This window comes from Filicampus tigris, chromosome 1 (assembly GCF_054856515.1).
Source record: "Filicampus tigris isolate MCC_2025a chromosome 1, RoL_Ftig_1.0, whole genome shotgun sequence".
Taxonomy (NCBI): domain Eukaryota; kingdom Metazoa; phylum Chordata; class Actinopteri; order Syngnathiformes; family Syngnathidae; genus Filicampus; species Filicampus tigris.
The window spans coordinates 35,839,115-35,864,119 of NC_141217.1; the positions used below are offsets into that span (position 1 = coordinate 35,839,115).

Consider the following 25,005-nt stretch of genomic DNA (forward strand, 5'->3'; position numbering starts at 1 on the left):
TGCCACAGTCCACTTGCAATCGATTCAATGGCCCGAGAATGAAATGGCCCGGATAACTGGAGAATGTTCACGGCCAAGCCAGTGCTAAAAATACAAAATGTTCATCAATACAGTGAACCCGTACGGGCTACTTGGGGTTCGCTACGCACAAATTCGCCTCTTTTACATTTGTTTTTCTTTCTTTCTGTGGAACCTTTCATGGAATAACTCATCTACCGGTATTTGCATTTTGTGTGCTTCTCCTGTCATACCCTAAGATCTCAGATCTAAGGAAACGAGTAATTGGCATCAAGGAAGTATGTTCAACGGATCAATCTCAACTAAGGGACTAACATCTTTGCATATTGGGGAGGATTTCAGTTCAGCCAGGGTTGTTAAGGGGAGTCTTCTCTGCATGTTTATGTTTTCGCTCTGCTGAGTGTCTACTAAAAAGCTCAAGGATTCATAAGACAGTTAGTTATAAGATAATGGTAATGTTATAAGATAAGTTTGAAATGATGTGGAAGTGTTTTGGGTTTCTGGTGTAGATATACAGTATACACTATTAATGTAGACAATTCTAAACATTTTAGGGGAAGCCGTTAATTGCTCGCGGTTTTTCACAGGGCTCCGTCCCCATCCCTGCGACTGTAGCGGGGGTTTACTTTACAGTTGAACTTCAGTAAACCTACCATAGAAGGCTACCAGGGATGGCAAGGTAATCGGGAAAACGGGAGCATCGACTCCAATTGGAATTCACGTTAACATGGGGACACAGGCAACGCATCTCCACCCAAGCCTCTCACCACAATAAAACGAAGTCGACAATGGTTTCACAATAACAACAAAAGAACATTCAATATTTCCAGCTGATTCTAAATCCAAACAAACGAGCGGCCAACCAGCATCTCGGAGCGGAAGTGTTTGACCTCTGAGGTTTCACTTTATGGTAGACCACAAAAAGAAGGTGGTCCGGGGATTGCTGTAACAATGGCAGAGGAGCAATTATACATATTGATGCTTTAGTTCCAACGTTAGTGCTGACACAACAGGAGAGGCGGTCCGTGTTTGTCCGCCAGTACTGTAAGCCAATAAGGGAGGTGAACTCGAGGTCACTCCAGAAATGCTTTTCTTACCGCCTCGCTCGGAGAAGAGCATCCGACTTGGCATCTTATTTTGAAGCTGCCATGGTAAGTAAAACTGTGATGTATAAATTCTGTTGTTTTAGCGGGTTAGAGAGCTACGCAACAATAGTTTTACCGAGCAACCGCCTCACCAAGCCATCGACACCCCTCCCCCCGCTCAGCAGCCAGACAACTACCCCTGCACCATCATCCACCCTGACTCTTATGTTCAGGCGGCGTGAGCACATTTGGCTTACAAGTTCAATTGTTTCATCTAGTGGAATTTAAAACTGCACTGTTATTATATAAAGCGAGAAATAACTTGCTTCCGGGCAGGATCCAAGATATGTTTTCGGAGAGAGAGAGGGTGGCTATGGCTTGAGGGGAATATATAACTTAAAGTTAATTAGTCAAGGACAACAATGAAAAGCTTTTGCATATCTGTATCGGGAGTGAAAATCTGCAACAGACTTAATGACCGACAACAATGTCCAAACATACACCAGTTCAAAAAGAAATGTTTAATCAACATTTTTGAGAAGTATAGGAAAGAGGAAGATCTTAATAATGAGTTGTAACAATGACTATGATACAGGCAGTCCTCGAATTACGACGACGTTTCGACTTTACGACGCCCGTGCCTCCTCCTCCTCCATTTTGTCCCCAGCACCGCCGTGACTACGTTTACATGCAGTCGATATTCGGGTTAAAGTCAAAATTCCGAGTTCTGAAATATTCGGAATATCGCGTTTACATGATTGAGCGGACAGAGTTGCTCCGGCATTTGAATAAGCCCCTGAGTATGGCGACACATGGCGTCATGACTCAAATGGACGTCATTTCCGCTTGTTACTTTCCACTGTCAATAAAAAACTTGATATTTTTGTGTGCTTTTGTGCTGCGTCTCTGAGCTTGTTTACCTCTGCTTGTGTATTTGCGATGGGTTTCGCGCCAAACAACGCACTTCCGCATACAAGCACTTCCTGTGCTACAAAGAGCAGCATTTCCGGCAGTTGAGCAATGAGCATTCTCAAAGTGTCTCGATCGGGTCCGCGCACCGGCACTGTCTTTGCCTTTTTCGCCCTCCTCTCCTCTTTCTCCATCCTCTTCTCAGCAGTAATGCCAAGTACAGCATCTTATGCTTTTTATTTTAATGTCCATCCATCCATTATCGATACTTCTCTTCACAAGGGTCGCGGGGCGTGCTGGAGCCTATCTCAGCTGTCATCGGGCAGTAGGTGGAGTACACCCTGAACTGGTTGCCAGCCAATCGCAGGGCACACACAAACAAACAAACAACCGCACTCACAATCATACCTAGGGGCAATTTAGAGTTTCCAATTAACATACCATGCATGTTTTTGGAATGAGGGAGGAAACCGGAGTGCCCGGAGAAAAGCCCGGAGAACATGCAAACTCCACACAGGGAGGCCGGGGCCGGAATCGAACCCGCGACCTCTGAACTGTGAGGCGGACGTGCTAACCAGCCCCCACCGTGCCATCCTTTATTTTAATATATTTTCGTTTTTTTTTAATACAATGTATTTTGACGTAAATTTTCGACTTTAACGGTGAAATCTGACATGCGCGGAAATTTGTGTTACATCGCCAGTGTAGGAACGGAACTCGTTCGTAAAGTGAGGACGCCCTGTATATTATAATCCTCAATATTGCAGTATTATTATATGATACAGAATTACTGTAGCATATTCACAAACGATTGATATTTTGATCATGTAAGGGAGATTAAAGGGGTAGGACTAGATAAATTCATACTTACCTACTCCTTTTCGAACATGTATATTTAATGGATATTTATTTTCTAGTGACCTCTTGACTACTGTGTAACTTTCTCTTGTGTTGCTTTCGCTGATGCTTTGTTTCTTTTTTTTTTTGTCTTCACAAGCGAGTTACATTTATTTATTTATTTATTTATTAAACCCGATTTTTTTTTACATGTTCAAAATAAATTCATAATTCCGAAATTAAAATTGGGAGGATTATTAAACAAACAGGGGTCTTTCAATGTGAAAAAGAGAAAAAAAATCAAGAGCATAATGTAGATGGATATCAGTAACATCTCTTTAGGTAAGTGATTGTATTACAGTACAGCGGTTGATGGGAATAAAGCACATCTATGACAGAGCAGGATTGTGTCAGAGCGCTGCTGAATATCAAGCAGGTGACTGCAGAGCAGCAGCAGGGGCAGTTGCGACTCTGTATGACAGCTAACGGCACTGCACCTCTCTCACCTCCATATGGAAAGCCTTTTGAGCATTCATTCGAGATCCCTTATATCATCGCTGTCCTGTGAAAAACACTTATGTCCAATTTTGGAAAAAAATTTAATTTTCACATTGATGCGATGTTTGTAATGCGGAAACACCAGGCACGAAAAAATAGGATCATTGAAAAAAAATGGACATAAGTGTTTTTCACAGGACAGCGACGATATGCGCCTTATTAAGGTCCATGGTCTTTGATAGAGCTAGTGAAACAATTCAGTAGAACAACTGTTTTCACAGTACTTATTTTTTTTTTATATTACTAGTACCTCAGTCATTCTAATTGAGCTCTGAATTGCAGGTTACTAGTAGTCCAAACATGGCACTAATAGTGAAAAAAAGTTAACCCATTAAGGACGGGAGCGCATAACCGTGTTTCTACCTTTAAAGCCGGGAGAGCGGATACATCTTTTTCTTTTTTTAGTCCGATTCTCGGTCTCTTAGCCAATGAAATGCATCAGAATATACATGTGACGGTGACGCGGGTTGTCCGAGGATATCCGGGATTTTTTTCGAGGAGTAATGGCCGCACAGTCGATGGCAGGAGTCACGGCAGTGATATAGATGACACGCTCGCGGACTTTAAAGCCGTGAAACCATCCAAACGTGATGTATGGTTAAGATATATGTACGTAGACAATGACAAAAATTGAGTGTCCGTTATTCATAATCCGTCTGCAGCGTGGGTACCCTTCCGTCGTCCGTCATTCGCCTTTTTTTCCGGGGGTAAAAACAATGGTACCCGTCTAGGCCGGTCTGCCTGTAATTTTAAACTCCCGTCCGTCGGCGAGTCCGACTAAACTTTCACCCGAACCACCCCCCCCATCCCGCTGAATGATATTTGAACAGAAATAGTGACTCACTGTGCTTTGGAAGCCTGCTTGCTTTGACTGCCCGGTCCCTCACTCAAATCTGTCCCCCAAGCAACAACAACTCACTGTTTTCCTCCCCGCGCTCTCCGCGGCCATTGAAGCCTCGACGCGAAAAATAGAATAATGGCGGACTGAAGACGGATGGCGGACTAAATAAAGGGGCTTCCGTCTACCCTTAATCCGTCTATTTTAAATTTTTTTCTCGTCAACCGTCAGCAAAACGGGCGTCCGTCAATGACGGATAGACGGACCGGTCCGTCACATAGACGGAATGCCCAGCTCATCTTAGATATTAATTTTTTAAATGATGTAGACATTTTGGGGACACCTTGTATTATGTTCTAATCGTTTCTGCATATTGTGCATACTGTGCTCCTGTTCAGCTATTTATCTATAGAATATTTGCTTTTTAGTGTCTCGATGAAAATGAGGCCTGTGGAAAAAGGTCGTTAAAACGACAAATTACCTGTGTCATAAGAGTCTTGCAGACGGTGCACCGTGAAGTAATAACTGTTCAAGAATGCACACTGTCTTCCCAAAAAAGGATATGGTTTAGCATCTTTACTTTAGCATCTATTATACTAAATTGAATGAAATATATGCGAAATGCTGCAGTAAATGACCTTGAAATGAACGAACAGATTACCCGGAGGCATTTGAGAAAACAAGCATACATAAACGGTGAGTGTGGCAGCGGTAAGTGATGTGTTCGCTGCACAGCATCAACATTTCAATGAGCTCTCTAAGCTATATGATGTGTTACTGTACTGCATTTGCACTTTGGCTTTAAGACCACTCTTAATGAATGCTGCAGCTAATTATTCATGCCTCCCAGCTCAGCATTTCCGGGTCGGCTGTGATCAATGGAATTAGCAGAGGAGAACATCTTACTCTGACCGGGGGCCCAAACAAGACGCTGGAGTGGTTCACGTGCCCGCGGACGTGTCTCGTGCTATTGATCATTCCTTACGTGCAGGGACTGGCTACATGCTCCCACACGGTGATTGAACACTAGAATTGAAAACGGAGAGTGCCGAGGGCACGTCTGTTTATAACCCTGCCGTATGTTGTTCAAATTAGTAAAGGACGTGACGTTTGTCTCTTTAGGGGCTTTTGTGTGCAGCACACTGGAAACACAGTACATCTGACCGCATGTTGTAAATAGAAGAATTGGAATGCTCATTAGGAAAATAATTGTTGTTTGTTTTTCTTTTTGGGTCAAGCGTCAATATTATACAATTTTCAAGTGATTTTAATATAATGGGGCAGCCTGGTGAAAATGTGATTACTAGAGATGCATAACCTTTGAGAGATTTGGGGTTTGAATTTTGCCTCAGGCTTTTCTGTGCTTGTATTGGTATTCCGGCTTCTAAAAACATGCGTGTAGATTAATTGATGACCAACTTGTCCAAAGATGTGAATGTGAGTGTGAATGCTTGTGTGTCTACAGCAGGGGTCACCAACTGTCACCAAATGATCAGCTCATCAGCAAGCTTTGCAGAAGCCTGATAGCAATTCTGAATCTGATCATTTGAACCAGGTGTGTTGGAGGAGAGAAACATCCAAAACATGCGGGATAGGGGCCCTGTAGCGGACTGTAGTTGGTGAGTATACAGTTTGTGCTCTGCGACTGCCTGGCAAACAGGCCGGGGCAAAGCCGGACAAAAGAAAATCTGGATAGAGACGTGACGTCATCACGGCCAGTTAGTGAACTTTAAAGTTGAAATCAATAGAAACACATTTTTTTCAAGAATACGTTCCCAACAGGCCCACTAGTTGAAACGCGGCACTCTGATTCATATTGCGTTTGTGGAATAAGAGTTAAGCAGCAAAATCCACCTGTTTTTAGCCATCTCAGGGGGCGGCCATTTTGTCACTTCTGTCGACTGGAAATGACAACTGATCAGGGCTCAGGTAACGACCAATCACCGCTCCGCTTTGGAAAACGGGTCATCCATGATTGGTTGTTTCCTGAACCCTGAGCAGCTGTGATGTCATTTTTAGTCGACGGAAGTGACAAAATGGCATCATTTACATTTAGCCGTCTGAGTTTTTGGCTTCGGGGAACAAATAAAGAACACATCCTTCATATGTGGACGGTCAAAGTGTCTGGAGTTGTTTCTGCAAGTTCCATAGCAGCAGTGTTTACTCGGCGTGTTTCTTTTTCAGATAAACGGGTAGAAAACAAGCAGCACTAACATGAGTCGTCTGAGAGCGTGTATTTATCGTCTATGTTGGTGCTTTTACGCATGGTCTGACGTCAGCTAAAAATAGCACTGGCGCGGCACGCTATTAGGACCCATTAGCTGACCAAAAATATGCCTGATGTAAAATACACGAATCAAGCAGCAAACGTACCTGCATTAAAGGTAGTAATAATCATCACTGTCAGGTTATAGACGATTACATAGACAGGTGAAAATCCACTCCCACTTATGCTAAGTCCGTCTTTTTTTTAAGTGTCCCGTTGATCGTCTGCAAAAAGGGCGCCCGTCATAGGCGGATAGACCGGTCCAGCGGCTAGGCGGAATGCCCGGCTCTGGTCATCTGTTTAAAGTCATGATGGTAGATTTGGTTGATCTAATATTTGATCAAAATAGGGCTTACCTCTTATCGGTTTCGTCTTTCTGTTTGTTTTTTGTTTTTTTCAGGGAACAATGCATCTATGAAGGTGCACCAATTTGACCTTGGCTTCTGCCAGCTGCAAGTCTATTTCTTGAATGGTTTGCCAAATCATAATAGTTCTTGGTTTAATGTGGGTCTAATGTTCAAAGAAGATCAAAGTAGGTTGAGTTCAAGTAGGGGGAAAGAAAACGCTTTCCAAACCTTAATTAATCTGACATAAAAGACCAACCCCTGAAGGTTTTGCGGGGAAAAAGAGCGCATGCTTTTGTCACTCTATAGTGATTCATTCATCTGAGTTCTATGAAGTTGGTGATTAAGTGGCAACCCCACACCGGCCAAGGGAGCTGCCACAACCACGTGGGTGAAAATATAACAAAGTTGATGATAATAATAATTCACTCAATGAATAGATTTCTACAATAACACAGATGGTTCGATGTACACCGTTGTCATATTTATGAATTAAATACCGATCAAATTCACCAAAATCACTTTCAACTATATGCACCAATAGTTAGACGGGGATCCAGCATGCGTGAAGTTTGGATGACTTTCAGCCACCAAATTGTCAGGAGCGCTGGGCGCTCAGTAAGCCAGAATGGCCACCATGCCCCAGAGTGGTCTGTGAAATTGCCAAACTGGCAAAAGGAGGCTTGCACTGGCACGAAAAATTAAATTATGCCGTTTTTTACACTTGAATGCAGTTATGCAGTCTATGAATTTAGAGCCCTATGAGAGAAATTAAGACCTTACCTAGGGTAACCTGCCTTGTGCCAGTAATTGTTCACTTAGTTTTGACATTCTTTTTCTTGGGTTTTCAAAAAGAGCCTTTAGGGTGTACTTTAGAAGAACTACAGTTAGTCACGATGAGATGTTACTGGGCTATTGAGACAAAAACAAATCAAGCAGTCTTTTTTTTCCCCCCAGATCAAAAAAGGACTTTTTTGACTCACTTTTAGAACAAAATATTAATATTTAATCAAGATCTAAAAAAAACAGAATTAGTCCACCAGTTCCAGTATTTGATAACAAGCAATTATTCTTGACAACTTTTTTTTTTATGTTGGAGAGGAATCTATCCCAGTTGAATACAAAGCCTGAAGTTCAGCCGCTTCAAGAATGATCTTTTCAAAACAACCATCCACAGTAAAATGATTAAAATTGAACCTTGCAAATCATTTTAATTGTACACTTGTGGAGTAAGAAGGATAATTGCAATTTTAGCATTGCCATGGCGACCACAGATCTGCTCTTCCCTCAAAAATATTGTAAAGAAAGTAGGGATGCTCCGATCGATCGGGCACCGATCATGATCGGTCGATTTTCGTCAAAAATTACATGATCGGACTATTCGATAAAAGGCTTTTATTGCCGATCAAAACATCCGATCACGCGCAGCTCATGCTTGGCTGCCGCAAGACGAAATGGCAAAAAAGTTGATTTGATTAAGACGCGACGACGTCCCTCCGTCCAAAATCATCACTCGCGCCGCCCTGAAAGCAAACGCGCCCGCCCGCGCGAGCTACATTGACATGAATTGAAACGCGCCGCCAGAAAGGGTCACTAACGTCGCTGCGACTCCGCTGCGAGCCGAGCAGAGGGGGAGGGACGCAACACGGCTGTAGGCTGCATGAGCTGCGGGTGATCGGACGATTTGATCGGCAATAAAAGGCTTTGATCGAATATTCCGACCACCGCAGTTGGTGTGAACATAGCATGCTGTGTGTGTGGAGTTTGCGTCTTGTAAATACTGTATATGCCATGAAAAGGTACCTCGCGCGGGGAGCATGGCCAAAAGTTTCAACACAACCAACTTAATCCGACATTTGAAGAACAAGGAGACTGGTGAGTTTACGAAGCTCACTGCATTGAATAAAGTAAAGGCGGGCACAGCGCAGTATAAGGGGCATTATTGCCACATGCAGGGAGACGCATTGTAGGTCACTTGTGGGCAACAGGCCCACTATATCATTTTATAATTCATAATTTTGAACCATGCAATGTTTAGGTGACATTTTATTTATTTGACTTTTTGCACAATTAAGTCTTTTGAGACTGCTGATTATTTTGATCAGGTAAAAACTGTGTTACTAAAAGCTGGTAAATTTAAGTTTTTCAGTTATCTTTGTGACTGTGTAATTGTTGTATTGTGCCAGTAACGGGTTTTTTTTTCTTCATGCTTTTGAAAATATATATAGATTTTTGTCAAAATTACAGCAATAATATGGCTGTTTTTTTCCCAGATTGTATTGCATAATAGCAGTCACACAGTCACCATAAATAAATGGAAAAATATACAGGTATTCCATGTGATCTAAATCTGTATCGGCCGATCTCACTCATACATGATCGGTATCGGTGTCATAAAACCTGATCGGAACATCCCTAATATAGATACATCTATACACTGGTCGATCTACACCCGCATCCGCTCAAACAACACAAATAAATCCATTAAAAAACTGAGACTCCTATTAGTTGTTCAAACTAGGAAAAGGGTATGAGTTCAATAAGATAAGATAAGAATGCCTTTATTGATCCCACAGTGGGGAAATTTTCATTGTTACAGTAGCAAAGATATAGGTCACACAGGGGCGGCGGCATAATGTGGCCATTAATGTATAACATTGACGGCAAACATTTAGGATCAAACCTATGTAGATATACGCAGTAACATGTGTATATACACATGTATATACACACCAACCTACATCTACATAAAAAATATGAGGAACAATACAATACAAATACAGTGGTGCCTTAAAACGTATTTCGGTGGCTTTATATTTTCACTCTGTATGACTTTGTGATGACTTTCAAAGCGTGTGCTTGTGTGTAGGTAAGCAACATTTCCACACAAACAGAGCTTCTAAGCAGCGTATGTGGTTGAATGATGTTCCCTATTTTACTTTTGGTCCCCCCAAACTTAATTGGAAGCCTGCTTTGTATAATTGGTCTGATATCTGAAATTGGACTTCTTCATTTCTTTTATCCATGAATTTCATGGACGTCTTTGGCGTGGGTGTCACCCCCGCTCCCTTTCCTTTTCTTCCAGTGAATAACCACTCCTCTTTTTATCTCGAGAGTAATTAAATCACAGCAGCAGAAGTTTGACCTCTGTTAAACTGTTCAGATGACTTCAGAAGCTATATTTATCATTTTCTTAAGATTCGAAAAAATAAATTAATTTCTTTGTGACACAAAGTGGCTGGTTATGACAATCACAGCTACATTTTTCATGATTTAGCCTGGGAAACTTTAATGAGTTGAAATACAGTACTGGTAAAGTAAAGTACAGGCTAAGGTCATTTTCAAGCAATTCATGCTTGGACAATGTATTAATTTTTTTTTTTTTTTTAAAGTACATTTATGTGTGCCGTTACCTGCTTTAACTTAGCAGGACTATATTGCTACTGAGATAGCTGAAGTCAAAAGTCCTCTCTCTACATACTTCCCAGAATTTTATGCAAACTGCTTTTTACCTGCGCATTGAACAAATGGCAAGCACATTGATTTTCATACAGTGAATCAATCAATCAATCACATTTTATTTATATAGCACTTTTCATACATAAAAATGCAACTCAAAGTGCTTTAAAACATTCAAAGCAAAACATAGAATTATCTTCAATCAAAAGAAAAGATAAATTATTTAAAAGTTGTTGAAAGCCAAACTAAAAAGGTGTGTCTTGAGCTTCCTCTTAAAAATATCAACAGTCTCTGCAGACCTGACATCCTCTGGCAGGCTATTCCAAAGGTGAGGACCAAAACGGCTGAATGCAGCCTCGCCATGCATTTTGGTCCTCACCCTTGGAACAAATAAAAGGCCGGCGCCAGAGGACCTCAGGATCCGCGAGGGCTGGTATGATAAAAGCAAATCAGATAAATAAGATGGCCCAAGACCATTAACACATTTATAAACTAACAAAAGTACTTTAAAATCGATCCTGAAACACACAGGGAGCCAATGCAGCAATTTCAAAACTGGCGTAATGTGCTCCCGCCCTCGGGTTCTCGTCAGCACCCGAGCGGCTGAATTCTGCAGTAGTTGCAGTGGTGAAATGCTCTTTTTCGGGAGGCCAGAGAGCAGGGCATTACAGTAATCTAAACGACAGGAAATAAAGGCATGCATCAGCACTTCCGTGTTAGCCTGAGAGAGAAACGGGCGGACTCTGGCGATATTCTTAAGGTGATAAAAACCAATCTTGGTTACATTTTTAATATGAGGAATAAAACTGAGCTCAGAGTCAAAAATGACGCCAAGGTTCTTCACACAGTGTGAGGGATTAAAAATGTGTAGTTTTGGTAAAAGCTTCTCTCTCTGACCTTCGGGACCGATAACTAAAACCTCAGTCTTGTCCTGATTGAGCTGTAGGAAATTATCTGCCATCCATGACTTGATATCTAAAATGCAATTTAAAAGGGTATCAATGGGTCCTGTGTCATCAGGAGACACGGCAATATACAGCTGCGTGTCATCAGCATAGCTGTGAAAGCTGATGCCGTGTCCCCTGATGACATCCCAGAGGGGAAGCATATAAAGATTAAAAAGTAGGGGGCCTAAAATCGAACCTTGAAGAACCCCACATTTAATTTCATGAGTTTTAGAGGAACAAGTATCCATACTTACAAAGAAATATCGGTCTGTGAGATAGGAATAGAACCAGTCAAAAACAGTACCAGAGATGCCCACTAGATTTTTAAGTCTATTTAATAAAATTTGGTGATCTACTGTATCAAAAGCAGCGCTTAGATCCAGTAGCACCAAGACTGTGAGTTTTCTCACGTCTGCAGTGCACCTAATATCATTTAAAATCCTTAAAAGAGCAGTCTCCGTACTGTGGTTCATCCTAAAACCAGATTGATACTTCTCCAAAATATTATTTGTATTTAAAAAATGATTCAACTGGATGAAAACCAGTTTTTCTAAAATCTTACTTAAAAACGGTAAGTTGGATACGGGTCTGTAATTATTAAAAACGCTCGGGTCAGAACCGCTCTTCTTCAGAAGGGGCTTCACCACCGCCGTGGTGAAGTGCCTTTGATACCTACCTTAAGTGACAGAAATATTGGTTAGCATTTACATACTCCCAACCTGAAGAAACACATCAAGGTGGGTTAACCCATTAAGGATGGGAGTGCATAACCGTCTTTCTACCCTTAAAGCCTGGAGAGCATGTACGTAATTTTCTTCTTTTTTTTTTCATCCATTCATTTAAAAAATCCCATCGCACACCAGCAGCTGAAATTGTGGGGGGGGGGGGGGAAGCTTATTTTAACAATATAAGTGTTATATTGTTTATATAAGCATTTTTTTAACATTGAAGAATGACGTTATATTATAACGTCTTGAATAGGAATTAAATAAACAAGGAGTATTAGCTCATTAAGTGTAGCTTAGTTTGTTTGTTTTTTCACACACAGCACAGAGCAAGATATGACGTGCAGTGACCCAACCTAAAGAGGCAACCATAGAAAAATATTTTAAAAAAACAATGCTAATATGTTGTTCTTTGTTGTAATTTGATCTAGATTCATTTTTGTTGTTTGTTTTTTTAATGTTAATAAGGATACAATGTTAAGCAGAGGTGAATTTATAACAATTTTATATACAAATGATACTCTCTATAGTCGCAGTGGAGAGCTACCATCTTCCTATAGGGAGCGTAACAGAAAATAATTGAGAAGCACTGGGTTAATGTGACGCCAGACTAATGTGCTAGTTATATTTGCTCATTAGCCAACATCCACTCTATACCACTTAAGTAAACAATATTGACCTTAACTTCCACGACTTAAGTATATTGATTTGAATAATACAGTCCTACTCTATATATAAGTACATCATATTTAACTTTAAAAATTGTACTCAAGCACCATGCTAAGGGGACTTTTACTCCTACCAAAGTTATTTTCTGTTTAGATATTTGCATTTTACCAAAGTATCAGGTACTGTACTGTACTTACTAGAGGAATGGCCATCGCTGACGTAGCCATAATCAGTATATTTATTTTATTTTTATTTTTTTTGCCATGTGACAAGTGGCGACTAAAAATGTATTTTGAAAATATCACCCGGAATTAAAACTGTTTCCTGTTGCTTTTTTTTTCCCCTAACATGAGTCTCTCGTGCCGTACGTACCTGCATCTGAACATATTGAATTTTAATTTGTCGGCGTTGAACAAAACCAGTTTTCAAATCGCGTCTCATAGAAGAGTAACCCTAATGTGGGTTAGCTAAACTTTCGCAGCCATTACCTTTAATTCTAATTGCGCTCGCACAATTACATCGTAACGTCGATCCTTTAGTGGAATAGGATAACTGACTGATATGTATTCGTTCGTTCAGGAATGACTGTGGTGAATCTGTCCTTCGCCGCTTGTGGTTTTTTGGGCATCTACCACTTGGGAGCTGTGGGAGCTTTTCTCCGTCATGGGGACAAGCTGCTTGCCTCGCTCAACTCCTGTGCAGGGTCCTCAGCTGGGGCCCTTGTCGCTGCCGTCATGCTCACAGCTCCTGATAAAGTCGAGGTACATAGTTTTCTCTTTAGACCTTTTCGTAACGTTTTTAAATAGTATGTGCCAGGGTACTAAAAGCGAGTGCTTTTGAATTGAAAACCATGACAAAAAGTGGAAGTTGTTGTGTTTTGATTGTGCGGTCACATATTGCCTGGAAGGTTTAGAGGGTTGTTGTTGTTATTTTTTTTTTTGGGGGGGGGGGGGGTGTACTATCCTGCAGAACCGTGCGGATAGAAAATAATCTAGAGGAATTGAGTCACCTCCTCATTTTTGTCAGTGCACGCAGCCATAGAAACAAAATCCTCTCGCCTGGCGTGTTTGCAGCTTTGCGCAAATTGGCCAAATTTGAACAAATAACTTTGGACCACAACAACAGCGGGTTCTTCATGGTGAGAATTTGTGGCATTTGCAAATAGTCATGGACACCTCTTTGTGCGTAGTCGAACAATCTCCCATTTTCTTTCACTTTGTTACTGTCATATTGTGTAACGAGCTTGTTCAAGCAGACGGCACTTTTAAATGTCACTGTGGAGTAGTTGAGTCGAGTAGTCTGTTGAATGATCACAATTGTCCCATGCAGTTGAACTAAAAGGTTAATTCAATAAATGTTCCTTGTCGACTGTCCGTCACAATTTCCAACAACTTCTCTAACATTCGAGACACTGAAATGAGAAAATAAATGTTATTTTCCCAGCTCATCTTTAAATTTTACCACTGTGCATTTCTATTTGTCACCGTTTATTGAAGTAAAAGCCCCTTGCAAAAATGTAAGTGGTTTATTATTTAATATTTTGTTAACATATTGCAGCTCTTGTCGTTTCTCTTTCAGCACTGCAAAGAATTTACATACAATTTTGCTGAGAATGTAAGACAACAACGATTTGGATCACTCACACCTGGATATAATCTGATGTCCAAACTACGGTAACCTCACAACAGACATTGGGTGGAAGCAACTGAAGCAGGGGAAATTTAAAGAAACAGAACATCTGACTCAAGAATCTGCCACTTTGCAGGGAAGGGATTGAGGAGATTCTGCCTGTTGATGCCCACATTCTGGCATCTGAGCGCCTCCATGTCTCATTGACACACTCCAGAAGTGGGAAGAACCTCATTGTGTCCCGGTTTAACTCTAGAGCGGAGCTCATACAGGTGCGCGCACACAAACACACACTCGTAATGGTGTGCATTTGAGTTTACAGCACTGAGATAATTTTGTTCTCTCCAATTTGGACACAATATTGAATTCCGGTTATTTTTTTCCCGCCGCACCTTTGAGCGTGTAAAGTGCAGCCAATATGAACACCCTGAAAAGAATACATTTTATTGAGCACGCTCAACGCAATGCCTCCTCTCAGGTAGCCTCGGCAGAATTAAGCATTGTCTGAGAGTTCCCCGCTGTTCTTCTCTCCTCTGTAGGCATGACTAATCAATCATGAGTTACTCAAACGCTCAACGGGTAAAGAAGACCGAAATGACATAATCATTTTAAGACACTTTCACGTGACAATACGAGAGATCTGACTGTATCAGCCGATCCATTGTGTGAATAACGTCTCCCTTGCGTTCTTACACGTGAAGACTTTTGGGTAACAATTGAAAACTGACCGTTCATGTAATAGCTAATCATTGATCAGATTTTCCATCAAATCAACCTGTTACTCTGTTCCTGTACTGTATGTATTCAATCAGGCTATCAACCTGAGCAGGTAGATATTTATTGCCCAGATCAGGGAGGAAAAATCACTCCTAACACACTCCACACCGCAGAAGAATTGCTGGGAATAGGTTCCACAGGGACAATTGAGAATTTGTGAAACATAAGCGTCTCTTCTACATCCCACCCTTTTGCCATTTTTAAAACCCGGTTGAAGACACATTGGCTTTCCATCCGACCTGAGACTGACAGATTTTCGGCTGTTTTCCGGTGTCCATTGTATAGAGTGTTTTGTGTTAATTTATTGATTTCACTTGTATTATGGCTATCTTTGTTGTTGCATGTAAAGTGCTTTGTTACAGCTGCAGCTGTTGCGAAATGCGCTGTATAAATAAAATTGTATCGTATTGTATTGTGTAAACCACAAATATGCGTGAGATTACTGTATCACCGTCGTGTGAATTTAACGGTATACTGGTAGCAAACCTGAGCACAGACACAGCTTTTTTGTTCTTACCCATTTGTCACCGCTGTTAGCTGCCTACCAGCGCTACTGTGGGCGTCACAATAGCACATAACATCAAAGCAAAGCACAAATGCGAAGAGGATCAAAGTGATGAAAGCGAACTTTGCAGGCACAATGTATACACCCTGGGCCATCAGAATTCTTAATTATCTTCATTTCAGTCCAAAATATAACCACTACCACTGCCTTCAGTCCAATTAAAACATAAACACAAAACGAGAAAAATAAAACGCATCACAGCTAGGTAGACTTTGAATGTTATCAAAAACGCAATGACCCAGTTAACTGAAACTCGCACGCGATATTACTGACACTATTTCAACCGGTTAAGTTCAAATATTCAACAATTAATTTGTTTTAGATCCTGACCCATGTACGTGGATCTTTTTATTTATTTTTTTTGTTGCTCCCCTAAGGCACTCCTGGCCAGCAGCTTTGTGCCAGTCTATGCTGGGCTCCAACCGGTGAAGTTCCAAGGAGAGGTATTTGGCCTTGACACAGCTGAACCATGAGGTTGATTGATTGATTGATTGATTTTTCACTATAGCTGTTTGTAAACCATTTGTGTTTGTCAGTAGAAATGGATTGATGGAGGCTTCACTGACAGCCTGCCAATCCTGCCTGTGGGCCGAACCATCACAGTGTCCCCATTCGCAGGGCGGCTGGACGTGAGTCCGTTGCACAAGGGCCGTGCGTTCAACCCCCAACTCAGGCTGGCCAACATGAACATCGTGGTATGTATGGCAATTTTGGGGAATCTAAATATGTGTGTTATCAGCATAACGACAAAAAAAAAACCCTACAGTGCACACTATATAAAATGGTGCACAAAATTGTCTCTGTATGTACATAGGAGTATTTTGATGAGCCTGGAATAGTCATGGCAATGTATTAAATGCTTTTGTTGTTTTGGCAATGAAGTTGCGTGTCAAACCTTTTGTATAAAAAAAAAAAAAAAAAAAAAAAACAGCACTCAACTGCATTGAGTGCAGTGTTTCATTTTTGGATTCTCAACAGCTGTTGAAGACTTCATTGTCAAAGTTGAAGAAAGAACGTCATGTTGAGATCTCAAGTAGTGTTACAAACACAAAATTAGAATGCGATCTAAAATTAACAGGTGGCGGCAAATACAGGCAGGCCTCAAGGTCTTTCGAGACATGTCTAAGTGTACTTTACACTGCAACTACTTTTTACTGCAACTCTCTGGGGCATTTATAGCTCGTGGCAGTGTAATAATGTATGTTGGCTGTAGGTCTTCCTAATTTTCCTAATTTGTCATTCAATAAATAGTCAATTCGATAAAGTTCAAGTGAGCATACGTACTAACCGCCCATTCTGTATAGTTAGAAGACAGAACAGAATGAACGGAAAAGTCGTATGCGCCGTGATTAGGACTTGAAAAGGAAGGATAGTCAATTAGGAAGCGCCGCGAGTCTGTTACCGGACACAAATAGATGAACAAATGGTTGAGATGAGTGCTTGTATTTCACAAGTTATTCACCGCAATAAAGGTTAAGAGGAAGAAGGAAACAATTGTGGGATGCCCCCGCAATCATTTGTGCATGTGTGTGGATTGGATCGGTGTGTAATTAATGTAACAAAAAATATGCTCGTTTGGGGATCCACATATTCACTGCTGTCAAGAGATTTAAAAAAATTGAGATGAATTAATTATGATCTGTAATTAATCTATTTTTAATCTCACTTAAAGCGGAAGTCAACCCAAACATATTTTTTTCAAGAATATGTTCTATGCAAGCCCACTAGTTGAAACAAGGCTTTCTGATGAATATTGCGTTTGTGCAATAAGAGTTAATCCACCCGTTTTTAGCCATCTCTGGGGGCGGCCATTTCGTCACTTCGGTCGACTGAAAATGACATCACAGTTGCTCAAGGCTCCGGTAACGACCAATCACGGCTGACCTGTTTTCTGAAGCTGAGCAGTGATTGGTCGTTATCTGAGCCTTGAGCAACTGTGATGTCATTTTCAGTCGACAGAAGTGACAAAATGGCTGCCCGGTCAGATGGCTAAAAACAGGTGGATTTTGCTGCTTAACTCATATCGCACAAACGCAATATTAATCAGAATGCCTCGTTTCAACTTGAGCCCAAGTCCCTCATTTCTGTTTTCATGACGATCAGTGCAAAATGAGTTGAAGTTCCACTCACCATCAATTAAGTGTCCAGTCACCCCAAAATAACGGTGGTTGCGAGTAGAGGTCCAGTGATGTGCGGTTATAGCAATACATTTGTCCGAATCCTCCACCTAAACGTCAAGGTTGCTTTTCTTTTCACCGTCATACATCTTGCTGATTTTAGTCATCGTTGCAGTTGTGCGCGGTGGTTTGTATGATGGCTCATTGGATGCTGTTTACGACAACTCAATTAATCCTTTGCCTTCAACTATGTTAATCGGCCTGCAGTTCATCTTTATTCTCTTTGCAAGAACAATTGTCAGCCCGTCGGTCGCGACATTAGCGCCTTCGTTGCTATCATTAGCTGCGGCTTTAGTCGTGGCTGGTTACGTTGCATTTATGTGGTAGGCTTGAACTGCTTCTTTGGTAAGCGAAATCTTTCTAACAAAGAAGGCATATCACTCTGCCTTCGCAAATATTGCCGTCAGGGCGTTTTGTTAATTTACCATTCATCAGACCAACAACTCTCACATGCTCCTCCATTTTCACGCCTTCTCTCTGCCCCTGAGCTTGCCCTCCCACCTACAATAGGAGCCTATCAAGTTATGCCAAACACAATGACGGCCAATCAGCGTCCACTTGAGGGTGTGACACTGACCTTTTTTTTTTTTTTACGCCCCCAACAACTCAAGCACAAGCCCCACGCATCAAAATGGATCTCACCATCATAGAGACACCGTAAAGTTAGAAATTAAAAATTAGATTAACGCGATTAAAAAAAAAAAAAAAAAAAAAAAAGCTTTAACTGTGACTGTAATTAATTGATCGCAATTAATGCACTAATTTAAAAGACTGTAGAGGTTGCTGGCGCATTGTTTTCAATTTGGGCGATGTTGTGGTCTCCACAGTTCTCTATGGAAAACATCAAGCGACTGAACCAGGCTTTATTCCCGCCACCTACCAACAGAATGCAGTCCCTCTGTCAGGAGGGTTTTGATGACGCCATGAGGTTTCTGACGACGGAGGGTTGGATGAGCTAGAGGGCTGCTGGGAGCCCGAAACAAATGGTGTGAATTTCACTGTAAAAGAACTGTGTGGGTTCGAGACCATAAGCAGGTTCTGCATTGGTTTCTGGTGCGGTAAGTGAAAGCAACAACTTACCCTCAGGGTAGTGTGTGATTTCCTTAGTCCACACATTCTGATATATTTCAAACGCAAACGAATGAGGCATTGATCTGTGAAACCGGCAGGGATCCGTTCTCAGAATTTGTTGCCTTATTTCAGCGAGAAATCCTACAGCGCATTCGATTTTGTGGCGTCAATATTTATTTTTGTAAGATCTTGATTTGCAGTGATGGTTAGAATACGTGTCTTTTCCATTTACGTAAAGCTTACCAGCTGCTTCTGAGAATGAGACTTAATTAGGACTTCTCTTAACCCATTAAAGCCCGAAGCCCCTCGTGAGACATCTCTCTAAAACCTACGGTCGTCTTAGGAGTCACCCTTGAAAACCTCACATTTTGGCCACCTACAAAATAAGTAATATCGCAGGCCCTGTAGCAGAAGAATTTGAGAGCTTAGAGATGTGGCTTTGACCCAGGCACGAGTTTATTCATCTTTACTGTTTGAAAGATGCAAGTGAAGCACTATTTTTAATTTAAAAAATCGAGCGGTAATTACCATGCTGCATTCTCTTACAAAGACGTTGAAATCGTCATTGTCTACGAACATATATCTTAACCATACATCACGTTTGGATGGTTTCACGGCTTTAAAGTCGGCGAGCGTGTCGTCTATATCACTGCCGTGACTTATAGCAGAGCTCCCGCGATCGACGTCGTCCGCCATTTCTCCTTGAAATTTCTCTGGATATGCTCCAACATTGTCACATGTATATTCTGATGCATTTCATTGGCTAAGAGACCGAGATTCCGATTTTAAAAAAAAAATGACGTATACGCTCTCTGACTTTAAAGGGAGAAACACGCAACAGCGCTCCCGTCCTTAATGGGTTAAATTAAGACTTTATATCTGAGGCAAACTATTCCTCACCTCACATGTAACAGTTCATCCCATTGTGCTGCAAAATTTACTTCCACGAATGAAGCAGTTAAAGGGATCTGCAAACAGGAAGGCCCTCTTGAGAAGCTGACTTCGCAATGCAGTACTCACCCCTGGAAATTCATTATTGGTGACAGTGCTTATGTCATAATTATACCCAGGTAGTTAGTTTTGCTAGCTCACGAGATGTTTATTCCATAAATGAAAATCAACTGTTCAGTGTTTGTCTCTATACTTATGTGTGTATGTATGTGTATTTACACCTGCCCTTTTGCAGATAGGGAGCAATTCTCTGAAAAAGAGGCTTCAAGCTCTTTAATGCCACTTTTGAGTTTACTCTCAAAACTTAACATACAACATAGACAATTACACGTTGTGCATTTAAATCAACCACGTAAGTTTGCATTAAAGTTTGCTAGCTTAATGCTAACACATAATGGGAAACGCTATAGATAAATAAATAGCATTAGTGTTGTTGTGTTTGGGCTTTTTTAGTTTTGTTTTCTCTGTACTTCTGTGCCTGTCTCGTCAATGATTGTGTCCACCTGTTTGCATTCCACCTCCTTGTGTTAGCCAATCAGCTCCCTCCTACCTTGTGTGTCTCGTCCAGGTGTTTCTCGTTGTCTTGTCAGTACGCTTGTATTTAAGTTCCTAGTTTTTGTTCTGTCCTTGTCGGATCATTGTGTCTGTCATGTTGTTTTGTTTCTTCAGGAGTTGTGTTTTGGTTCTCTAGTGTTTCTTTGCTACTGTGATTTTGGACTTTTCAAGATTAGTTTGTGCTCGTTTTTGTTAATAAATATTTTCTTCAGTGCCCCCTGCTTCTCCCGCCTCCTTGCATTTGGGTCCTCCATCCCGGAAACATGACAAGTGTCACAGTGTTATATCCAGAGCTGGGCATTCCACCTTATGTGACAGACCTACCCGCCTATGATGGACGCCCATTTTGTAGGCGATAAACGATAGACGGGAAATGTTGTTAAAATAGACGGACTAAGCATAGCCGGAAGCCCATTTTTTCACCATCTATGTAATGGTCTATTTTTGTCTATTATCGATGGAAAGCTCCACTTCTCTGCTTTCAGAATCCGTTGGAATTGCATTGTTAGCACAAACAGTTCATGCTACGGTGATATGAACGTCATCTTTGTGTCTTTCCACTATGATGCACGGCTTCCCCATCACCCCCACAGGGCCCGCACACCCAAAACATTTCGGCCACCATAATGTTTAATGGTATCAACAGAAAGCTCCACTTCTCTGCTTTCAGAATCCGTTGGAATTACGTCGCTATCTTAAACGGTTCGGTGACTTGAAAATCGTGTGTCATCTCTGGAAGGTGCTGAAAGGAGACGCATTTAGTCCCCGGTGAGGCTGTGACGGTTTTGTTCCAAATATCGCCCAGCGATGAAAGAATGAATTTTTATCCTAAAATTGGCTTACCTTAACTATAATCCTACAGTGCATTTTAGCCAATGGTACAATCTTAGTGGATGAATGCACTTTTAAACTCTTGTTGTGCGAATCAAAAGTGTGTCAATACTTCTGCTCTTGCTGCTGCTGCGGCGGCTTCTTCGTTTTTGTCGTCTTCTCTTTTTTTTAAGACGACGAAGAAGAAGAAGCTCTATCACTGGAAGTAATCATGGCAAGTTAACTTTCAATTTCAACATCAACAAGGACCGTTGGATAAAAAGCAACACGGGTTTCTAGTTAAGGTAAGCTGTTTTAAGACAAAAATGAACAAACACTTTAACATTTTATTTGCCGATGTTTCGTCGTCCTTGTGCCGAATGCGTCGTGCTGCGTCGTGCTGCGTCGTGCTTGTCGGGTGGCTGAGCATGCTCTGCTCACAACTTGTGAACACAGCTGTTTAATATCTGCTGTCCGGCTCGACTATAACTGAATGGCACATTTGAATCACATTATGAGTTTCCGAACAGAACGTTGCTCAAGAATGCCATTCACTTATTATCGTGGACGAGATTGGTGAGATACAAACGAAATTCTGGGTGAGGCTGCGATGATGTATTGATGATAAATCCACCCATGCTCTCATTTGTTGAACTCGTGCCGGGATCCTTTTTTTTTTTTTTTTTTTACCGCCCCGAAGTTTTTATTCGGAAACGGTAATGGAAACCTGTTTAAAATGACAGTTGGACCGGCCTATAGACGATTACAAATTGGTCTGGCTGGACAAAATGGCGGATAAACGGACGGTGCAAGGGTACCCCGGCTGAAGGCAATAAATGCAGCACAAATTTTTAGTAAAATGTCCAGCTCTGGGTATAACCATTTAAGCAATGAATATTTGAACTCTAAAGGTAGAGTAACACATGTAGAAAGATAACAACAATACTCAATGCATACATTCTTTATCTTCTGTGAAGAATGCCCAATATTACTGTAACTTAATGAGAGCTGAAACATCTCCATATATCCATTTGGCTGCTTTGTACTGCCCACAAGAGGCCCAGGTGCATATTAGAAGTAGCAGCACAATGTGAACTGAATTGAAGCAAAAAAGTACAGTACAATATTAATGATATAATTTATTCTTATAACATGCTGTAAGATCTGATGTACAATTGTTTTGTGTTACGAGGGTGGTGACGGAATGAATTAAATCTCAAGGTCTTTGTGTATGTAATTTATCAATGCGAAAGAGAAAGATACTTCATTCGCCATCACACTCAGCAGTGTTCCAAGCATGTGTTTGTTTTGGGCACATGTGTACAATTTTTTTTTGTAGTTGTGAGTTTTCATGTTAAAACGACTGAACACTCAAGTGAATGCTTGAATTTGGGTCTTAAATGTGTACTTTTTTCCACTCAAAGGTAAAGTCAACATAGTTGTTGTTGCACCCAGATAAATGGATATTGATCATAAGGACACAGGCACTTAATGATCTGCAGTTTGTCTGGTGGTTTGGCAGGCTACTTATCGATCTTATTGTCCCTTAGGTATCCTTGCTGGGGCCCTACTCATCTCATGTTATTGTGATAGATATCCCCTTAAATGCCTTCCCACACTCTTTGCGCTTCCTTCAGTTTTTAATTAATCCAATTTCACTTGGTTTCGAAACTTCAGAACGTATGTAACAACAGGGACAAACTGAGCTATATATATATATATATATATATATATATATATATATATATATATGTAAATAGATATATATATGTAAATAGATATACAGTTTATATATGTATATGTAAATAGATATACAGTTTATATATGTTTTTTACAGTGTACATTTAATGAGTAGATTCAATCGTTTTTTGTTTTTTTAAGTGTAGGAATATTTTCCTAAATTTTCTAGGTAACACTTGTTACTGATATAAAATTAGTAGTGTCGGTATAAATTACCCTTTAGTTTATAATCCCTTTACATACATTTTATGTGATTTTCATGGGTATTATGTGACTATTCACTCAAGTAAAGAAGTCAAATCAGTATTTTTTTAAGTAAGTGTTGAATCAGTACTTTTAACAGTCTCTTGTTTTTTTTTTTTTGTTTTTTTTCACAAGTACCTTTTGTGAGCGTGATATTGTTGTAATGTTTTGCAGGTCTCGAGGTCTTAAGCCCAATTAGCAGTTCACAAAACAACTACTTAATGCGTGTTCGTTTTATCTTTCAAGAAGGTATCCAGTGTAAATAAAGACTCACAAGAGTCGATTGAATTTTCTCGTCTGTTTTCTTTTCCATCTCTGAAGTTCAAGAATCATGTAATGATCAGATCCGGGCAGCTTTTCCATCCTCGTCAATGCTCTCAGATGGGCGAGGGCAGAAAAGGGGCACGGTCTCACATGAAGCCCTCACATTTATACTGTCTTCAAAATCTAAACATAATGTGGGCTGGTCTCCTCCTAAACACATTTACCATCCACACCAGCTAGCTCAAGCAAATTGAATAAGATGTCATTAAAAAAAATGTACGATAACTGTAACAACAATGACTCAATGTTTTGGGGATAAAGGTAAATGAGGTGGAGTGTTGAAAATGAGCATATCTTCACCTCAGGCGCCTTGTCTGTCTTCGATTAGATATAATTTAACCTCACTTTGAAATAGAATAATCCCTAAAGATTTGAAGCATATACATTAACGATTGCGACTGGCATAGCCCTGAAAAGGAAACACACTGTTGGTGTGTTTTTGTAATTTAACCCAAGCTACCTCCGCCATAATGTGTCACTCAAAAACCCAGCAGGGAATATTTTCTGGCAGGTAGGTGACAAGGGCATTAATTGCGTTTTCATGTTGAAGCTTCACTTGACTAGATTTAATATCGTAAGTATTTAATATTCTGTCGAAACATGATAATGGCACCATCGATTTAGTCAGATGTCTGTAGTGTAATGTGGATGGAAGCTAAATAAATAAATACACCGTTTGCCTCGGGACATCAAATGGTGTCACAGTTTGCTGGTTAGAATGATGACACCAGAACATGGAGAAAAGAAGCAAAGGCATTAAGAATATCTAAACTGGCACAATACGAGCTACTATAGTTTACGTTAGTAAAACACGCACGTTCAGTTATAAAAATACACACTCAACCATAATACCCCTGAAATTGCTCGTACCCATGCCCTCAAAATAAAGTACTGTGTTATCCGCAAAGTAATCAGTTTGTTACGGGTCCCAAAGACTTGGAATCCCCAAAAGTGTCTAAACACCTGAAACATACAAGTAAATGTGGCGAAGGAGTGAAGTAACGAACTGCTTTCATTATATATATTTTTAAAGTAATTTTGGGGGGCGTTGGGTTTGCGACTGATCCCCAATACGTCTGCTTGTTTTACTCATTTGCTAGCGATATTAGCAACGTTAGCGTTACGCGACGGAGGTGCTAGCATGTGCACGTCTTGTTTTATGTTAATAAAGTCAGCCAATGTAACACACGACGTGCTGCCAACTATATTGCTTTATTAAACTTCTCTATATCAACTACTGCATCTCACATTAAACAACAGAACATATCACTCACCCGTAATATGAGCCAATCACATTCGTGTGCTCTTAAGGGACCACTCGGAAAACAAACTCAAAGAATATTACAGTGCATTTAATATTTGTCTTCCGATTTTACCATTACGATTTCTTTGTAAAATAAAAAATAATGAAAAATGAAGTATTTTGAATGTCTTTTATTTCATCTTAATTTTTCTTTCTTTGAACTCAACATGCCAGTCAGTTTAACTTAATACACACAGAACAATCC

At 40.6% G+C, this 25,005-nt stretch overlaps 1 protein-coding gene across 6 annotated transcripts in view; it reads left to right on the forward strand.

Moving 5' to 3' along the window:
* pnpla4 (patatin-like phospholipase domain containing 4) overlaps positions 1–25,005 on the forward strand; it is a 34,000-nt gene that overhangs the window by 1,910 nt on the left and 7,085 nt on the right. For 2 of the 6 annotated variants that reach the window (XR_015087591.1, XR_015087594.1), the window contains exons 1-6: positions 4,041–4,941; positions 13,235–13,416; positions 14,234–14,328; positions 14,421–14,556; positions 16,004–16,069; positions 16,166–16,321. Coding sequence is in view for 4 of the 6 variants with exons in the window: in XM_086036898.1 (XP_085893024.1) it covers positions 4,851–4,941; positions 13,235–13,416; positions 14,234–14,328; positions 14,421–14,556; positions 16,004–16,069; positions 16,166–16,321; positions 18,631–18,762 (858 nt within the window). In the remaining 2 variants the exon portion in view is untranslated. Of the gene's footprint in view, positions 1–4,040; positions 4,942–5,706; positions 5,801–12,994; positions 13,020–13,234; positions 13,417–14,233; positions 14,329–14,420; positions 14,557–16,003; positions 16,070–16,165; positions 16,322–18,630; positions 20,597–25,005 lie in introns of those variants that run through there. The other 4 variants (XM_086036898.1, XM_086036918.1, XM_086036905.1 and 1 more) reach the window with 4 other exon arrangements.